This window comes from Schistocerca piceifrons, chromosome 1, assembly GCF_021461385.2.
Source record: "Schistocerca piceifrons isolate TAMUIC-IGC-003096 chromosome 1, iqSchPice1.1, whole genome shotgun sequence".
Classification (NCBI taxonomy): Eukaryota; Metazoa; Arthropoda; class Insecta; order Orthoptera; family Acrididae; genus Schistocerca; species Schistocerca piceifrons.
This window is the reverse complement of record NC_060138.1, coordinates 655,973,470-655,993,861: the sequence shown is the minus strand read 5'-3', so window position 1 is coordinate 655,993,861 and position 20,392 is coordinate 655,973,470. Positions and strand designations below refer to the sequence as shown.

Here is a 20,392-nt window from a genome sequence, read left to right as displayed (position 1 = left end):
TTTTTATATAGACAAGTAATATAATTGTGCATGACCTTCGAAAAATATGTCCCAAATCTATTGGTAAAATTTTATAGCTCAAGACATTAGCAAATAATAAAAAAAATAATATAAAAGTCCACCATAATGACAAATGTGTTGTGTTACTACAATTAAGTATATGATGAGTAAATAACCCTAAAAATTAAAACTTCCTGGCAGATTGAAACTGTGTGCCAGACTGAGATCAACCTGGAACCTTTGCCTTTCATGAGCAACTGCTGTACTAATTGAGCTACCCAAGCACAACTTGCAACCTGCACTCACAACTTTACTTCTTACAGTACCTCATCTCCTACCATCCAAATTTTTACAGAAGTTCTCCTGCCTGCCATGTAGGACTAGCACTTGTGGTAAGAAGGACTTTGTGGTGACACAGCTTAGCTACAGCCATGAAATTAGTTGTGAGTCAGGCTTGGATAGCACAATCGGTAGAGCACTTGCTCACAAAGCCAAATCTCTCAGCTTCAAATCCTAGTCTGCCACATGGTTTAAATCAGCCACTCTGCTGCAGAGTGGAAATTCACCATGGGAACCAAAAGCTTGTAATATGAAGCTGAACTTTTATTAATATGCGAGGGCCATTCAATAAGTACTGCAACACTTTTTTTTACTGGAAGCAGGTCAGTTTTATTCAGGATTTCAATACACCATGTTATTCCCCAGTCTATGGCTACAAAACCATATTTTTCAACATAATCTCCATTCAATGTGAGTACCTTACACCCTAATGGGAGAGCCTTTATGCCCACATGGTACCACTCTATTGGTTAATGTCAGAGCCAATGTCTTGCTACGCTATAACCTCCTCAACTTCCTCCTATTACGTCCTGCAAAGTGCATCCTTCATTGGACCAACAGAAGGAAGTCGAAAGATGTGAGACCCCGTCTGTAGGGTGGATGAGGAAGAATAGTGAAATGGTGGGTTTGAGCTCCACTTGGGTGTGCAGAGCCATGTGAGGCATTGCAATATCACAGAAAGGACAAATTCACTTGCATTTTTGCAACAATGGACGCACTGAAGTCATTTCTTCAATTTCCTGAGGTAGCGCAATACACTTCAGAGTTAATTGTTGCACCATGATGGGGGACATTAAACAGAATAACCCCTTTGGGGTCTCAGAAGACAGTTGCCATGACTTTACTGGCTGAGGATGTGGCTATTAACTTTTTCGACAGTGTGGCGTCACTCCATGGATTGCTGTTTTATTTCTGGTTCGAAGTGCTGAGTGCGTGTTTCGTTTCCTATTACAGTGATCAGCAAAAATTGTCATGTTGAGCCACATAACACACAAGTAATTCTGCACAGCTAGTTCCTCTATGTTCTTTATGGTCTTTTATTAGTGATTAGGAACCCAGCAGGCTCACACCTTTGAGTATCGGAACTGGTGGACGAGTGTGTCAGCAGTACCAGCAGAGGCATCCAGTTGAGCAGTGACATGTTGGGTTTTGATCCATCAGTCACCTTGAATGACATTGTCCACACATTCCAACACTGCAGGAGTCACAGGCGTGTGCAGCCCACTGGCAAGTGGGAGATTGGACAGGTTTGCATGACAGTGTTGCAATGAAGATAGAAGCCTCACCCAATGACTCACCATACTATTGTTCACTGCCAGGTCTCCGTATACATTTTACAAGCACCTATGAAAATCTGTGGTGTTCTGTTTTCCCACCAAAAGAAACTCGATGACAGCTTTCAGCTTAGAGCACATCTCCATTATAGATGCCGGTTTGAAGGCTATGTATAGTGCTTTCACCCAACGGAACTTCATGAAACTATATGGGCTGAAGAAGGAATATTTCTTGATATCCCACAACAAATTCCACATTTTTTCAATTGAAATTGGCTGAAGGAAAGAAAAAGTTGCATTAGTTATTGAATGTGGCTCGTACTTATATAGGTGTCTGTTCTGCTAAAATGTGTTGCCTTGTTCAATACGTATTTCTATTCTTATGTTTCTAAAACATTTAGGCTGAACATAGTTAACTTTTTTTGTATCTGTATATATGGAGGACATAATAACATTCCGTGCTTAAAAGCACTGTGCATTCAGACAGTCGCTGTGCACTGGACTATGGATGTAGTTGATATTGGAAGTTCAAAACAAAGTTGACATAACTGTTTTTCATATATATGTGATTTTTTTTAAATAATGGAAAATCCAGGATGGAATAATAAGAGGGTTAATTTTTTTAATTCCGTCTGTCACAAATTATATTTCATAAATAGGCTTACAGTCAGGCTACAGAAATGTTTTTCTTTAAATCAACTTCAGCTGGGTTGAGTATGCTGTTAAAAAGATAATCACCCTTTGCACAATAATGGAATTTCACCAATGCAAAGCTTTTGATGTGGATGAAATCCACTATTGAATGGTCTCTCTCTCTCTCTCTCTCTCTCTCTCTCTTTCTCTCTCTCTCTCTCTCTTTTGTCTTCATAACTTTTTTTTTTAACTGAGGAGCTGTTACTAAAGCAAAGCATCCTCAAAATGAAGAGAAAATTGCCTCTGGGCATAATTTTGTTGAAAACTGGAGTGTTTAAGATTAATCTCTGGACCAATACTCAATAATTTTCAGCTTTTTCATGAGCCATAAACACACAAAATAACAATTTAGTAATACATTTCCTCAAATACTGTATCTCATGTATCTCTTCACCTTGGCAGTTGAGACTGTTATAAATCTGACATAATTACTTTGATATGTAAATGAAATCTGTTGCTTTCTTTTCAGATTTCATCATGTCTTCTATTACAGATATCAAGAAAAATGGCAGTATGCTTGAATCTTTATGTAGACCACGCTTTTGTCTTGAAGCTGAATTTACAAATAAATGTACAAATGGACAAAAAAATCACTTGTCTTCCAGTCAGGCATACTGCTAAAGTAGTTCAGTTCCCAAGCATTTTGCAGTTGATTTCATACACTTCTGATTCTAAATAACTTTCATCTGTTGTAATGACAGTTGGATGTGTTGTGCCAGCTAATGTACACAGATCGAGACCATTACTTCAAGATTCTGTTGAAGAATTATGACTCTCATCACAGTCAAAGAGTTCAGTCTCACTATACTTGAAATGTGAATCTCAAAGATTTCTTGGCTCTGCATGTCTTGAACGTGGAGGGTTCAGCAAGGCAGCACAGATTATCATGTCTAAAGCACCTGGATACAAGGAGCAGTGATGCACTTAAACATATCTAGAGTAACTGAGTGGAAGCTGCACCATGTGTTAACATGTCTACTGCAGTCAAAGGGTCAAGTGATGAGCTTCGGATCTATGTGTACATCTTTATAGTTTCACTTTATGGGACACTGTATTATTCAATCATTTTTCAAATCTCTGAAGGTATACTTCCTCTGTGTCATGTGAATGTATCAAGTTTTGGGCTATCTCCTCTATATTAAATAAATCTTAGAGATAATTTGTCCAACCCTGACATTTATTATTTTTAATACTCAAGCTTCTAAAGATAAACTTAATTTTATGGCTAATGCTTTTATTAGCCATGGATATATATTACATGGAAGCTTTATGAGACATGGTCATGTTCTTTTGCACTTATAATGAAACTAGCATCTTGACTACGAAATATTCATTGTAGTTGCTACTCACCACATAATGGAGATGCTGAGTCACAGGTAGGCACAACAAAAAGACTGCCAGAAAGTGTGCTTTTGGCCAGAAAGGCCTTTGGCAAAAATAGGCAACACGCTCATGCACACGCGCACACACACACACACACACACACACACACACACACACACACACACACACACATGGCCACAGTCTCTGGCAGCTGAAGCAAGACTGTGAGCAGCAGTGCATGATGGGAGGGGCAAACGGTTGGGGGTAGGGAGGCATTACATTCTCCGCCAGGCTTCGACTACCTCCTGTCATGCCCTGAAATGAGAAATATCCTACCCACTATCCTTCCCACGCCTCCCACTGTGGTTTTCCACCGCCCACCAAACCTACACAATATCCTCGCCCGTCCCTACGTAACCCCTGCTCTCAACCTCTTGCCTCTCATCTCATATCCCTATAATAGACCTAGATGTGAGACCTGACCCATACATCCTCTCACCACCACCTACACCAGTCCAGTCACAAATATCACCTATCCCATCAAAGGCAAGGCTACCGGGGATAAGTCATGTGATCTACAAGCTAAGCTGCAACCACTTTGATGCTTTCTATGTGAGTATGACAATCAACAAGCTGTCTTCTGCATGAATGGCCACTGACAAACTGTGATCAAGAAACAGGTGGACTATCCTGTTGCTCAGCATGCTGTCCAACACAGCGTTGTTCATTTCAATGACTGCTTCACTGCCTGTGCCATCTCGATTCTTCCCAACAACACCAGCCTTTCTGAATTATGCAGATGTGAACTCTCCCTGCAATATATCCTATATTCCTGTAACTCTCCTGGCCTCAACCTTTATTAGTCATTGCCCCAGCCCCTTCCCTGTTCCTAGCCCAGCACTACACAGCCCTCTATTCCACCAATGCACCCAGTCTTTTTACTTCTCTCGTTTTCTACTACCCCTTTCCCCCGCCCTCCGTTCTGGCTGCACTTAGCTGCCCTACTCTCTCTCCACCTTGTCCCTGCTCACTACCACAAGCAGCATTTTACTATCCCCCACCCATACACTGCTATCCCTCCTCCTCCTCCTCGCCCCAGCATCCTATTTACCCCTACCACCCAGTTGCCTCTCCCATCATGCACTGCTGCTCACAGTCTGGCTTCTGCTGCCAGAGACTGTGGTCATGTATGCATGAGTTGTGTCAGTGCACGTGTGTGTGTGTGTGTGTGTGTGTGTGTGTGTGTGTCAGCGTGTGTGTGTGTGTGTGTGTGTGTGTGTGTGTGTGTGTGTGTGTGTGTGAAGGCGTTATTTGCCGAAAGACCTCTTTTTGTTGTGCCAATCTGTGACTCAGCATCTCCGCTATATGATGAGTAGCAACTATCCTTTTCATGAAATGTTACATTCCATCCTGGATTTTCCATTTTTTGATTCTCCAGACAATTCATTCTTAATTCGAGTTGTCTCGACAGAGAAAATAATGAAAACTGACACTAATCTACACTGTTGAGCCAAATCATTGTACCACCTGCTTTATAGCTTGTTTGTCTGTCTTTGGAATGAAATACATCACTGATTTTGCATATCAGGGATCCAACAGTTTGTTCATAGTTCTGTGGAGGTATGTGGCATTAATTTCCTGTGCACATGTCATGTAATTCACATAAATAATGAGCCACTGATTTGCATATGTGGTGCCGGTGCCCAATAGCAACCCAGATGAGTTCCACAGGAACATCCAGCGGAATTGGTCACCAAGACATCAACGTGAGTTCCCTATAATGCTCCTCAAACCAGTGCAGTGCAACTCTGGCTCCATGACACAGATAATTATTCTGCTGAAAAATGACATCGCCATCAGGTAAGACATCAAGCATGAAGAGATGCAAGTGGTCTGCAGTTGTCTTTGATTACTACCACAGGTCCGACACAAGCGCAGGAGAATGTCTCCCCTAGCATAATACTGTTCCCACCAGCCTGCATCCATGGTGCACTGCATGTTTCGAGTCATCATTCACCTCATTGTTGGCATTTGTGGAGATGCCCAGCGACCTAGTGCAGTAAATATGTGAATCACCCAAAGAGCCGACACATTTCCGTGGAATGACGGTCAAATCCCGATGGTCCCGTACCCACTGCAGTCATAATTGATGATGTCATAGGCTCAACATATGAACATGTGGGGGTGGTCTGCCTGCATAGCTCCATGTTCAACAATGTATGATAAAAGATGTGCACCAAAACACTTATGTGCGCACTAGCATTGTGCTCTTTCGGCAGAGATGCCATAGATTGCCACTATTCAGCTTTACAGAGCACACAAGTTTCCAAATCCCACTTTCTGTGAAGAGTCGTGGACATCCAACCATTCAGCGCCTAGTGGTAGTTGTACTCTCCCTCTACTTCTTTCCATAGGTGCTTATAACAATAGCATGTTAATGTTCGACCAACTCTGCCATTTTCGAGATACTCGTTCCCAGGCTCTGCATAATAATGATCTGACCTGTGTCAGAGTCACTTATCTCAATGTATTTCCCCATTTGCAGCCCATATTTTCACTAAGGTGATCACCTGTCCATATCTGCTCCACTTACATACTTTTGTTACTGTGTCATGTGCCTTCAACATCACCAGGTGACATCCAACATTGCGGTGGGCAGTGGTCATAATGTTTTGGCTTATCAGTGTAATTCTCTTCCATTGCACATGTCACATATCTTTTTACTAACCTAATATGAATATTTCAAGAGAAACATGTTACATTCTATCACTTATTAAACCATGTGCAGTATTAGAGGAATTTAGTGTTATATAGAGGTACACTGACAGTTCTTCTTTTTATGTGCTAACAACAAATGATATAGGAAGGGGGTTGAAAGGATACCAGTTGCTAAAGCCTCTGATCATCAGAGAGCAGCAGATAAAGATGCAGATATAGAAATAACATGTCTGTAGTATTTGTGCAACAGTTATTTTTCCTGAGGTGAAGACCAGTGTTTCGTACTTTATGTAATTCTTTTGCTTTCATATAATAATTTTTTCCATGATTTCATTTACTTGTAGTGAACTATAAACACAAAAAATTAATATATTGATATTGATGTGATCAGTATACAGATGGGAATCAGAATGTCTAGTAACTTAATTTTTTCTGTAGGTGCCCAGCAGTGGGAAGACAGCACTGCTCCTCGATGGCTAGTTCTTTCACTAGGCGGCCAACGGAGGCGCGTACTCCTGGGCACAGAACCCTGTTGTTGCTCATTCCTTGTAGGTTCTCTGCAACAAGACATTCTGCTTGTGAAAGTTAAGTCTAAAAAGCTTATCAATACAGTTACAATCATGCAGTCTGAGCTCCCATTGGCCAACCTCAACCTGGAAAATTTAACTATGTAAGTTTCATATCTGAACTTGAAAAATTACTGTATTATAGCAGAGCCTACATTATGTGCTATTGTAATTGCTACCTTCTCCATGTGTCAGTGAGAAAAAAAAGAAAAAAACAATGTACAGGGAAATAAAATACCTCAAAGTTTTGGATGGAAACAACCACAAAAGAAACAACATACTTGCATGCAAGAATTTATTTTTCTGTCAGATAGAAACAAAGTTTATGGTCACTTGTAGAGGCAGTGACCCTGTAGACCAGTGGAACAAACAGGCCATTCTGTGCAGCCTAAAATGACAGGGTTCACATGGTGAGCAGATGACCAGAAGCTAAGTCCAGAATACAGTGAAGGTTGTCATAAAGTGTGATAAATCCATCCAATGAGTAATCCAAATCAGGAACATTAAACAGTCACGATAAATCAGTCGGCATGGGATGCTACCTTTGCCTTTGTAGAATGCAAGAAAGTAAATGCTGTTCTGTTGGGAGCAGTATTTACTTATAGTATTGTGCCAGTGACCACACCCACCTCGTGTCAGTTGTGCCCTCCACAGCTAGTGGCTGGACAGTCCCAGTATCTCTGACTGCATGTCCATGTCAGTCTTTGGGCTGTGTGGAGAATCTGAATTGCTATCAGACACTTGTCCTCTGTGATAGATTTGTATTTTATTGCCTGCATGGCAATGTGCAATGTTTATTGACACAGAAAAAGAATAGTTAACACACACAAATAAATGCAAAATTCGAAGGTTGGCACAAAATGTGGTCCACAAGGTTTCCACTCCAGTCAATCACAAGTCTGATTCATTTGTAGGGTGGCAGTGCCGACTTTCTACGAGAGCCTGAAACTGTTTTTGAAATCAGCCAGAAAGTGATGGAGAATTTGCTGACCATAATTTCCAGTCTGCAAGTCTACATTCTTCTTTTTATCACTGAAAGAAATGGTTCTACTCTCTACAGGATCAGGAACTGTGACTATAAATGAAAGTTTATATATTTGTTAAACTTTCACATGCACAAAATGGTAATATTCCTGATAATAATAATAATAATAATAATAATAATAATAATAATAATGTCTCTATCATAAACAACACTATGAGCAGTTTAGAGGCGACCTCTATGGTAAGTTCCCATTAAATGGTCATTCACCCTGACTTCTGATAATCAAAGTTAATTGCTCACCACAAAAGTGGAAGATAATCTCACATTATGGGTGGCACACAAATAGTTACTTCCACAAACTCTAAGTGATCCGGGATGGTGTATTGTCGTCATGATTTCACTTTCTATTTATACCGAAAACATGCATTTATTTGCAGCCGGGCTGTGATGTCACCCGCGACAGCACGTAAGCTGGCGTTTGACTGACACAGACTGTATGGTAGTTGGGTGCAAAGTGAAGTCTCATCACTGCTTCTCAGGCCATATTTATATATGGGTGCAGCAGACAGCCGCAGGAAACATCTGCCATCATCCGCTCTATCCCCAAGTAGCAGCATCTAAATGGCCGCTCTCTTGGACACCAATCAATTTACAGTCTTCGTAATTTTTGTATCAGTGGAGTTAAGTTGGCTTTAATCACAGAAAAGTTTTAGCTCACCTGCTATAAACTTTGCTGTCTAGAATTTTTAGAATGGAACTGACACTAGAACATGACCTTTGAACTACCTCTTTAAGAGACCTTTGTACTGATTTCTATTTGCATCAAAGTCTTGAAACTTGTTATAGCTCTATTATTTAATGGGCTTAGTCATGTGCTATAATCAGAACTTTCTAGCATTAAGATTACTGATAGTTAATATCTACTACCAATAGGGACATTTGTTCCACTTTTAGTTTTCAGTAAATTATTCAAAAAGTATTAGAGGTAGCGCAATGGAGTCACATAGTTAAGGTTTTTATATCAAACTGATGCTTCATACCAATTTTCATCCTTCTAAATCTAATATTTAGCACCTCCTCCTCCTCCTCCTTTTTCTTTTTTTTCTTTTCTCTCTCTCTCTCTCTCTCTCTCTCTTTTTTTTTTTTTTTAACACACGAATTTTGACCAAAATATTATTCCAATCATATTGAGAGTTGTAACAGTTGATTCTGACATACATTTGCACATTCTGACCAACTTTTGTCTTTCTGGCTTTATTATTTAGTGCCACTTGCTTTTTTATTTAAGGATACAGGGTAATTATAAATGGTGGAAAAATCAGAATTTTTTTACAACTTAATTAAATTCTATAGTCCTTCCTGATTACTTTGATATATACAATATAGGGTTTCAAATGAAAAATGACCTATATATACCAAATTTTGAAGGTATGGTAATGTATACTGCCACACACCCTTTATTTTTGTTACAGAAGCCAGTATAATTTCGAAAAGAACTGTGAACTTCCTGTTTCCAGCAATTATATGTATGATACATTGTATATGTTGGTAACAGTGCAGGTTTCTAGTGTCTGTAAATGATTATCTTTGCTAGTATTTAGTTTTGTTTCACTGAAACAGTTTGTTCACTTGTTACTGAATGTTTGTTGCCCAAGTGCTACATATGTTTGTGGAAATACATATCTTTCAGTGTGCAATAAATATGAACATCAAGAAACTCAATAAAAGGAAATTTCGTGGTAACTTGATAAAGAAAGTGTTGAAATGTAAACAATGTGTGATGGTGTAGGCTGTCTGGAAATAGCTGAACAACAAAGAAGCAGGAAGGGTTTAGTGTCAAAATTAGTTGTTCTGTGTAGATCTTGCAATAAATCTACCTCAAAAATTACATCAGACATTGTGCATAATTCATATGATGTGAATTTGAAGTTAGTGTATGCAATACATGCAATAGGAAAAGGAAAAAAGGCAGCTCAAACGTTTTGTGGTTTGATGGACCTTGCTCCTCCTCCCAGTAGGTTCAGCAAGTACATACAAATACTTTTAGGTGCCTTGACAGTTGTGTCTAAAGGATCTAGGAAACATGCAGTAGAAGAAACTGTAAATATTAGTGGAACCAGGGACATTGCTGTTGCACGTGATGGGACATGGCAATGCCGAGGACATCGTTTCTTGAATGGTGTTGTAAGTGCTACTTCTCTGAAGAATGGAAAAGTGGTTGATGTTGAGTGCTTATCTAAGTAATGCCACATCTGCCATTGTAGCACTGAAGGACATAATGAACATTAGTGTTCTAAGAATTTTGATGGGTACAGTGGAGGTATTGAGTGTGGTGGAGCTCTAAAAATAATTCAGAGGTCTGTCCCTGTTTATAACATTAGACATACGAAGTACCTAGGCGATGGGGACTCTAAAGCATTCAATCAAATTAATGTGTTCAGTGTTTATGGTGATACCTTGGTAACAAAACTCGAGTGTTATTGACATGTGCAAAAGAGAATGGATGCAAAATTGAGGAAGCTATAAAGAGAAATAGTGGGAATTAGTGAAGTTTGGTGGCAGGAGGAAAAAGGTTTTTGGTCAGGTGGATACAGGGTTATAAATACAAAATCAAATAGGGGTAATGCAGGAGTAGGATTAATAATGAATAAAAAAATAGGAGTGCGGGTAAGCTACTACAAACAGCATAGTGAACGCATTATTGTGGCCAAGATAGACACAAAGCCCACGCCTACTACAGTAGTACAAGTTTATATGCCAACTAGCTCTGCAGATGATGAAGAAATTGATGAAATATATGAAGAGATAAAAGAAATTATTCAGATAGTGAAGGGAGACGAAAATTTAATAGTCATGGGTGACTGGAATTCGTCAGTAGGAAAAAGGAGAGAAGGAAACATAGGAGGTGAATATGGATTGGGGGTAAGAAATGAAAGAGGAAGCCGTCTGGTAGAATTTTGCACAGAGCATAACTTAATCATAGCTAACACTTGGTTCAAGAATCATAAAAGAAGGTTGCATACATGGAAGAATCCCGGAGACACTAAAAGGTATCAGATAGATTATATAATGGTAAGACAGAGATTTAGGAACCAGGTTTTAAATTGTAAGACATTTCCAGGGGCAGATGTGGACTCTGACCACAATCTATTGGTTATGAACTGCAGATTAAAATTGAAGAAACTGCAAAAAGGTGGCAATTTAAGGAGATGGGACCTGGATAAACTGACTTAACCAGATGTTGTACAGAGTTTCATGGAGAGCATAAGGGAACAGTTGACAGCAGTGGGGGAAAGAAGTACAGTAGAAGAAGAATGGGTAGCTCTGAGGGATGAAGTAGTGAAGGCAGCAGAGGATCAAGTAGGTGAAAAGATGAAGGCTAGTAGAAATCCTTGAGTAACGGAAGAAATATTGAATTTAATTGATGAAAGGAGGAAACATAAAAACACAGTAAATGAAGCAGGCAAAAAGGAATACAAACATTGACAGGAAGTGCAAAATGGCTAAGCAGGGATGGCTAGAGGACAAATGTAAGGATGTAGAGGCTTATCTAACTAGGGGTAAGATAGATACTGCCTACAGGAAAATTAAAGAGACCTTTGGAGAAAAGAGAACCACTTGTATGAATATCAAGAGCTCAGATGGAAACCCAGTCCTAACCAAAGAAGGGAAAGCAGAAAGGTGGAAGGAGTATATAGAGGGTCTATACAAGGGCGATGTATTTGAGGACAGTTTCATGGAAATGGAAATGTAGATGAAGATGAAATGGGAGATATGATACTGCTTGAAGAATTTGACAGAGCGCTGAAAGACTTGAGTCGAAACAAGGCCCCGGGAGTAGATAACGTTCCATTAGAACTACTGACAGCCTTGGGAGAGCCAGTCCTGACAAAACTCTACCATTTGATGAGCAAGATGTATGAGACAGGCGAAATACCCTCAGGCTTCAAGAAGAAGATAATAATTCCAATATCAAAGAAAGCAGGTGTTGACAGATGTGAAAAATACCGAACTATCAGTTTAATAAGTCACAGCTACAAAATACTGACGCGAATTCTTTACAGACGAATGGAAAAACTGGTAGAAGCTGACCTTGGGGAAGATCAGTTTGGATTCTGTAGAAATATTGGAACACGTAAGGCAATACTGACCTTATGACTTATCTTAGAAGAAAGATTAAGGAAAGACAAACCTACGTTTCTAGCATTTGTAGACTTAGAGAAAGCTTTTGACAATGTTGACTGGAATACTCTCTTTCAAATTCTGAAGGTGGCAGGGGTAAAATACAGGGAGCGAAAGGCTATTTACAATTTGTACAGAAACCAGATGGCATTTATAAGAGTTGAGAGACATGAAAGGGAAGCAGTGGTTGGGAAGGGTGTGAGACAGGATTGTAGCCTCTCCCCAATGTTATTCAATGTTTATATTGAGCATGCAGTAAAGGAAACAAAAGAAAAAGTCAGAGTAGGTATTTAAATCCATGGAGAAGAAATAAAAACTTTGAGGTTCGCCGATGACATTGTAATTCTGTCAGAGACAGCAAAGGACTTGGAAGAGCAGTTGAATGGAATGGACAGTGTCTTGAAAGGAGGATGTAAGATGAACATCAACAAAAGCAAAACGAGGATAATGGAATGTAGTCAAATTAAGTTGGGTGATGCTGAGGGAATTAGATTAGGAAATGAGACACTTAAAGTAGTAAAGGAGTTTTGCTATTTGGGGAGCAAAATAACTGATGATGGTCAAAGTAGAGAGGATATAAAATGTAGACTGGCAATGGCAAGGAAAGCGTTTCTGAAGAAGAGAAATTTGTTAACATCGAGAATAGATTTAAGTGTCAGGAAGATGTTTCTGAAAGTATTTGTATGGAGTGTAGGCATGTATGGAAGTGAAACGTGGCCGATAAATAGTTTGGACGGGAAGAGATTAGAAGCTTTCGAAATGTGGTGCTGCAGAAGAATGCTGAAGATTAGGTGGGTAGATCACATAACTAATGAGGAGGTATTGAATAGAATTGGGGAGAAGAGGAGTTTGTAGCACAACTTGATGAGAAGAAGGGACTGGTTGGTAGGACATGTTTTGAGGCATCAAGGGATCACAAATTTAGCATTGTAGGGCAGTGTGGCAGGTAAAAATTGTAGAGGGAGACCAAGAGATGAATACACTAAGCAGATTCAGAAGGATGTAGGTTGCAGTAGGTACTGGGAGATGAAGAAACTTGAACAGGATAGGGTAGCATGGAGAGCTGCATCAAACCAGTCTCAGGACTGAAGACCACAACAACAACAACAACAACAACAACATGAAGAGAAATGAAAGGAAAATTGCTATCTGATGGAAAATCTCAGTGTGGCCAAGGAAGATTGACAGAAACTAAAATAGACCTTCTTCAGAGTTATTATGGACTGGACATTAGATGAACTGCACCTCTGAATGATGTTACAGCAATGAGAAAAGCTGTACGGCCCACCTACTTTCATAATTTATCCACAGATGACCACCCTGTTCATGGACTTTGCCCTAAAGGAGCAGATTCTTGGCGTGGTTACCAAAAAGCAAAAGAAAGTAGTCAAATATACCATCATAAGCATTCTTCCTGAGTCTGTTATGAATGAAATAAAACCAATTCTTAGAGACCTGCGTGATCCTGTCTTGCTTAGTAGGTGTGATCACGGGGGCACTCAGAATACTAATGAAGGTTTCAGCCATTGTGTATGGGAAAGATTACCCAAGAATGTTTTTGTAGGACTAAATACATTAAAAGTTGGCGTACTAGGTGCAGTGACATGTATCGCTGTTGGAGTGACAGGAAGATTGGAAATCCTGTGAAATTTAGGCATAAAATGGGCTCTAATATGGAAGACCAATTGCTTGCACGTGACAGACAATGGGTGCATGAAGCTGAAAGATTTGCTCTTCAAGTTACCAAAGAAGCAAGAAGTGCTAAAAGGAATGCCAAGAGGAAGATTAAAGATGAAAAAAAAAAAAAAAAAAAAAGCTGCAGGATAAAGACTATGCTTCAGGAATGTTCTGAGGCACAGTTTAATTGGACTCATATTTTCATTCACAATTTCCTGCAAGTTGTATTTTTCAGAATTCAGGTACAAATATTTCCTAAAGTTTATAAACCATTGCTCTAATTTTTTTCTGTAACTTGCAATAGTCCATACTTACATAGTAAACCTAAGCTTTATTGCAGTATCAATTAAATTGTAGAAAAAAATAACATTTCAAGGGAAAAACAGTATAAAAATCAAAATTTAAGATGTGATATTTTTTATCCTTGTTATATTAATATACATAATAGGTGGAATTAAATAGGTCTCGTACCTTAGCCATCATGTCATGCATATCTAGTAAAAATTTGGTCTCCTTCAAATGTATAGCATTGGAGTAAATGGTACCTCAATTTGAGGAAGCATTTTGGAAAAAAAATTGCATCAGTTTCTTTGTAATTTTTTTTAATAAACCTAAGCAGGTTCAAAAATATTCAAAATACTTCTAATTTGTTTAGAAAGTGTGCTGTGTTACCTGATACCAACAAAAAAATCTCTAAAACATATACATTATAAACAGTGCCTGAAAGAAACAGGTGTTTATTTTTACATAATACTGAGCCAGAAAAGTACCCTGTATCCTTAAAATTATGTATTTAGGGAACCATATTTATCTGATAACTCTGAGACTTCACAATTTAAACATTAATGTATTGAAGTGTATGTTGATAAAGCTTGGAAAAGCAACTTTAATTTTTAATTTCATCCTTAGATTATGGTATAATACTTAGTATGCTACGCACAGGCATGTTATGATGATGTGGTGCTTGTAGCAGTGAAGGGGGGTGAGTCCCAGCACTGTTGCTCACCTCTATATCTTTCAAATGATACAATGCTTATTTCGCCACATCACCACCTATTTATTTTTGTGAAAAATTTATTTTTGAACAAAATTAAATATTAGAAACAAGGGATGTTGCTATAGCTGACCTCTTTTAATGAAATTGATTTCAGCAAAATTCCATAATACTACACTGTTAACATGACATAATGAATTTTTATAAATTGTATACATAAATTACATAAAAAGATAAATTAAAATTTTTGATTATTACAAAGTTACTTTTTTTTATATACTTTTTTTCAGTCTTTACCTGAAGGAGAAATACACAAAAATTTTCACTTTCCAGTAGTCATTTATTTAATCACACCACTATGACCGTCCATACAACACTTTCACTAAATCATTTGAGGTACGGGGTGGGGAGTTACTTCTCTATTATATTTTATTACAAAAAGGAAAGGGCAGGATTCACTCTAGACTATATTGTCCTCACTTCCTTCTCCACTACAGCTTGTAGGCTGCCTTTCATGAAGCATCCATGTCCCTGAGAAACAGATAACATAGCCCAAGTTTCTGTTCTCAACTTGCATCTAAGGGAGGACGAAAGATGTTAAATATTCTATTTTCCTTCAAAAGTTCCAATACTTGAGATATTACCAGAAAGAATTTCTTTTCTCTTCTTTCTTTTTTAGGCAATTGTTATTAACTTTTTCAAAATGATTATTGGCAATACATTACATCATAAAACATTTTGCTTCATTATTAGGTGTGAATCACAAACTTTGCATTTCTCTTTTCTTTTATACATAAACCATGGTTATTATGCACTGAAGGGCAATTTATGTTCTTAAATAGTAACATTTTGGGCTAGTTTGTAATTTATTTTATTACTTTAGATACTGCTTTACTGGGAAAATTGAGTGACATTTGTATATGGGTCAATTATCGTATGGATTAGTATGCTAAAGAAGTCATTTTTTCGACAGCAGTCACCCTGTTTTGTTATACACATCACTAGAAAGCTGTTTTTATTATAACATATCAGTACTTTACAATCTGCCTTTCCTGACACATTCTTATTTGTATTTTGTTGTTTATATTTGTCTGTTAATTGTCCATCTGCCTTAATCAAGATTACACACTTTTCAAACATTTTTATGAGACATGAGGGAATACTCATCAATTTTTCACCATTTAACCATATACTTGAGTCCAATAACTTCATTTCTCCTGTTTCACCCCATTTTCATTTATACATATGTTTCAACACACCTTTCTCCATTTTCTCTTCACCAGCCTACTGATCTTGTTATTTCATATGTTTTTGGTGTGATCCACGCACCACTTCCACACATATCCTTTGATTAATATCAAAACGCTTTGGCTTGCTACCAGATGCACTATTTTATTGCCCTCTGTTAGCTTCAGACAACCTTACTCCCAAATGGAAATTATTAATTTATGCAGAGTCTCTAGTGTTCCAGATTTTAGGAAGTTGCAGCTTCAATAACTTCTCTTAGTGCCAAATGTTCCGTATTTGTAGTTACTAACCCTTTTTATGGATCTTATTTATTCCATTCAGATGAATGGACACAGGCAGACAGTGTTTGTTGGTAATGAGGATCACCCTGTAGCTAAACATGCCTTGGTGCACGGTCAGCACATCTTGGCATAGTGTTACACCGTCCGAGTTATCTGGATACTTCCCACTAACACCAACCTATCCGAACTCCAGAGATGGGAACTTGCACTTCAATATATCCTCTCTTTCCATTATCCACCAGGCCTCAATCTCCGCTAATTTCAAGTTGCCACCACTCATACCTCACCTGTCATTCAACAACATCTTTGCCTCTGCACTTCCGCCTCGACTGACATCTCTGCCCAAACTCTTTGCCTTTAAATATGTCTGCTTGTGTCTGTATATGTGTGGATGGATATATGTGTGTGTGCGAGTGTAAACCTGTCCTTTTTTCCCCCTAAGGTAAGTCTTTCCGCTCCCGGGATTGGAATGACTCCTTACCCTCTCCCTTAAAACCCACATCCTTTCGTCTTTCCCTCTCCTTCCCTCTTTCCTGATGAAGCAACTGTGGGTTGCGAAAGCTTGAAATTTTGTGTGTGTGTTTGTGTGTTTTTTTATTGTGCCTGTCTACCAGCACTTTCCCGTTTGGTAAGTCATTGACTCTTTGTTTTTAATATATTATTTATTATTTGTTTACTTTAGCCATGATTTTCTATTATTAGTGCTCAAAAATTACCCACTGTTATTTCAATATTTAGAATTTACTACTGCAAACTATCTCTCACATTCTTTTGTTAGTCATCATTTGGGAATAGTCATTTTTGGGAATCATTCTTATTCACTAGGAAGTCATTACAAAGTAATAGCATATTTATAACATGAAGGCATATATTCCTTACTTACTGCGATACGACAGAAGAAGGGATGAAACTTGAAAGGGAAATAAACTTTGATTCAGCTGGGACCACACAGTATACCAAATGTGTATCCACCAAAGAGTGACTGACTTCCTAAAGCTAGTTACTGTTGCTTTTAGATTTCTTCGGATTTACTGTGTTTCATAGACCTAGTTCTTTCTTGCTTTTCGAGTATTCCGAGCAGTATGCGATTGCCTGAGGCTTGCTTATTATCCTAAATGTTCCTTGATAAATGTGCATAAACTTCTTTGTTTCCGCAGAAATTTTCTTAAACTTATACTTAGTCCTGACCAACACTAGTTCACAAATGCTAAAACTAGTGGGGGAAGCTTGTGCGTTATGCCTTCTTTTTCTGTTCAAGACTCTTTTATGTGCGTGTACCCTAGCCTGTGCCATCTTCTCATCTAAAGAGCTCTGAGTTAGGACTGGAAAATCAACCATGCTGGAAAGGATGTCATGGGGTTCCTGATTAAACATTAGTTCACAATGAGCAAAGCCGGTTGCATCATGTTGATGGTTTCTTCAAAGTTTTTGATAGGACTGGCCCAAGTCAAATGCCTCCTGGCATAGTAAGCTCTACACAATCTGTTCAACTCATACATAACTCTCTCACTCATATTCCCCTGTGGAAAATACGCCGAGATCCTTATGTAGCAAATTCTGGCCCTTTCAAGACATGCCTCAAATTTTTCAGATGCAAAATGAGGATCATTATACAATAAGAGTTTCATGGGTTTGCAAACCTTCCCAATATAGTCCTTTTCTACCCTGTCTACCAACGTTTTGGCATTAGCTCTCTCTATTGAATATAGTTTGACAAATTTGCTAAAACTGTCAGTCACCACAAAAACATGGGTGCATCCTCCTTTAGATATCTGGAGGGGGCCAAAAAGATCAGCTGCACATAATTCCAGGGGTTCGCTTGGTTCTACATTGTTGCATATCAACGTGCTCTATACTATTTACTCCATGCATCTTCTGACAAATAACACAGGATGCTTCTTGCTACTCCATGGTGCATGTTATCAAAAATGTGTTTCTCACTTAATCTAGCAATGCTTTTCTCGGCCCCATAATGGCCATATTATAGATGTATGTAATCTATCAGCAGATCCACATGTTGTGAAGGAAAGCATATTTTCCATTCTGCTGAATCTAATTTTCTTCTTGGGAATAAAATTACTGTATGTAAGCAATAGTATTGCACTACTTTTGGATAATTAGTGACTCCTAAATGAATTTTGACTAACCTCAGCTGATCATAATCATTTTGCCTCTTCTTGAGTTTTTAAATGTTTTCCTCAAGGCACTTTTCTTCTTGAGCTCATGTATGGCCAACATGTTCACTTCATTCCTATCTGCTGATGAAATTTCTGATTCTCTGCATAACTCAGCATTTCTTGATAGCCCATCTGCTACCAGATTGTTCTTCCCTTGGACATATTTAATTTCAAGGTAAAACTGCTGAAGGTACATAGCCCACTTGGTTAATCTTGGATGCCTCAGTTTGCAAGTTTTTGAAAATGTAAGTGCCTTGTGATCACTATAGATTATTTTTTGTGCCTTAACAAATAACACTCAAACTTTTGCATTCTAAACACGATGACCAGTGCCTCTGATTCTGAAATTCCATAATTTTGCTCAGCAGGTTGCAGTGAACAACTCCAAAAAGCGATTGTTTTATGTACCTCTTGGCCACCTTCTGTTTCCATCTGAAACACCTCTACTGCAGTCCCATAACCACTTGTGCCAACTACAGTGCCAAAGGATTTTGAAAAATCTGGATAGTGTGAAAGTGGACTATTCATCAGTTTCTTAGTTCTTCAAAAGTGGACTGGCAATCTTTAGTCCAAATGTAGGTGGTATTCTTCTTCAACAAGTTGAATAAATAAGTTACATTAAACAAGTGATCTTTAAGAAAATGGCAATAGAATCTAAATAAACTGAACATTGACATGAGCTGCTTTTTGTTTTGGGACACTTCAAATTTTTCAATGACTGGTTATTTGAAGGGATCATGTAATATACCTTTGTCGCTAATTTCATGGCTCAGGAATTTTATTTTGTCCCTTACACATTCAGTCCTTTTGAACTTCAATTTCATACCTTCTGGGAGTTGCCAACAGTATATCTTCTACATAAATAGTTACCCGATCTAACAATTCCTGCCCCAGTACATGAGCCATTAGACTTACAAAGGCACACATAGAAGTATTTAATCCAAACGGGACTACTTTATACTGGTAGCACACTCCTTCATACAAAAAGACTGTATATTTATGTAACTCTTTTGCCAGAGGCAAGTTCCAGTATCCACAGGTTATGTCCGTAGGTGTAAAATACCTAATTTATTGGAACTTTTGTATCAGCTCTTCCCTATTCTGGGGACAGTCATTCTCTCTTATTACAATTTTATTTAACCAGCGCGCATCCAGTACTAACACTTCCATCGCGCTCTGGCACGACAACAAGAGGATTATTATATTCACTAACTGCTTGCTCAATCCCATGCCTACATGCATTGAATTTGTTTCTTAACCACTTACGTTCTTGAAAATGTATCTGATAAGGTTTCGTGAAAAATACCTGCCCAAGCTTTACATTCAAACAGCATTCATACCCTTTAACTTCACCAGGTATATTTGAGAATACATTGTGATGAGTGGTTAATACTTCCCTTAATTCTCCTCATTGTTTATCAGAAATTTGATTTGTTGACTGTATCTTTGCCTCTATCTCTTCTAGGATATAGCTCCCTTCTACATTAGCATGTTGCACATTATTACTGAATTCAGTATCTTCCTGGTTCCTGCAAGTATCCTTTATTCAGTGTGTATATGACCTTGTACAGCCGGGAGATCCGGGGAAACCCGGGAATTTTTTCATCCGGGAGAAAACTGGGAAAAACCCGGGAATTTTTTTTAATTCCAGGAATTTTTCATTGTTTTAGTTTTCCATTAAATTTTTGTAGCTTTGGTAAGAACCAATACTCTAACAAAGGATATTACTGTATCTTGCTATTGCAGAATAATACTGCAGCAATAAAACAAGAACAAGAGAAAAAAAAACCAAAATAAAACTTGCAAAAATAAAAGTTGCAAACAAAGTGCGCGATATACAGCAACAAAACACAGTGCTCATACAAGCATCTGCCAACAGCAAAATGTGTCGTGTGTCGAATGCTTTAGGAAGACTATGCAATGCTTCATAACAAA

General features: G+C 38.3%; 1 protein-coding gene across 1 annotated transcript in view; it reads left to right on the top strand.

The window, feature by feature from the left end:
* The window catches only part of LOC124763286 (tricalbin-1-like), a 295,056-nt gene that overhangs the window by 107,545 nt on the left and 167,119 nt on the right, over positions 1–20,392 (top strand). The window contains exon 7 of the mRNA XM_047249126.1: positions 6,786–7,017. Coding sequence (XP_047105082.1) covers positions 6,786–7,017 — 232 coding nt within the window. The remainder of the gene's footprint in view (positions 1–6,785; positions 7,018–20,392) is intronic.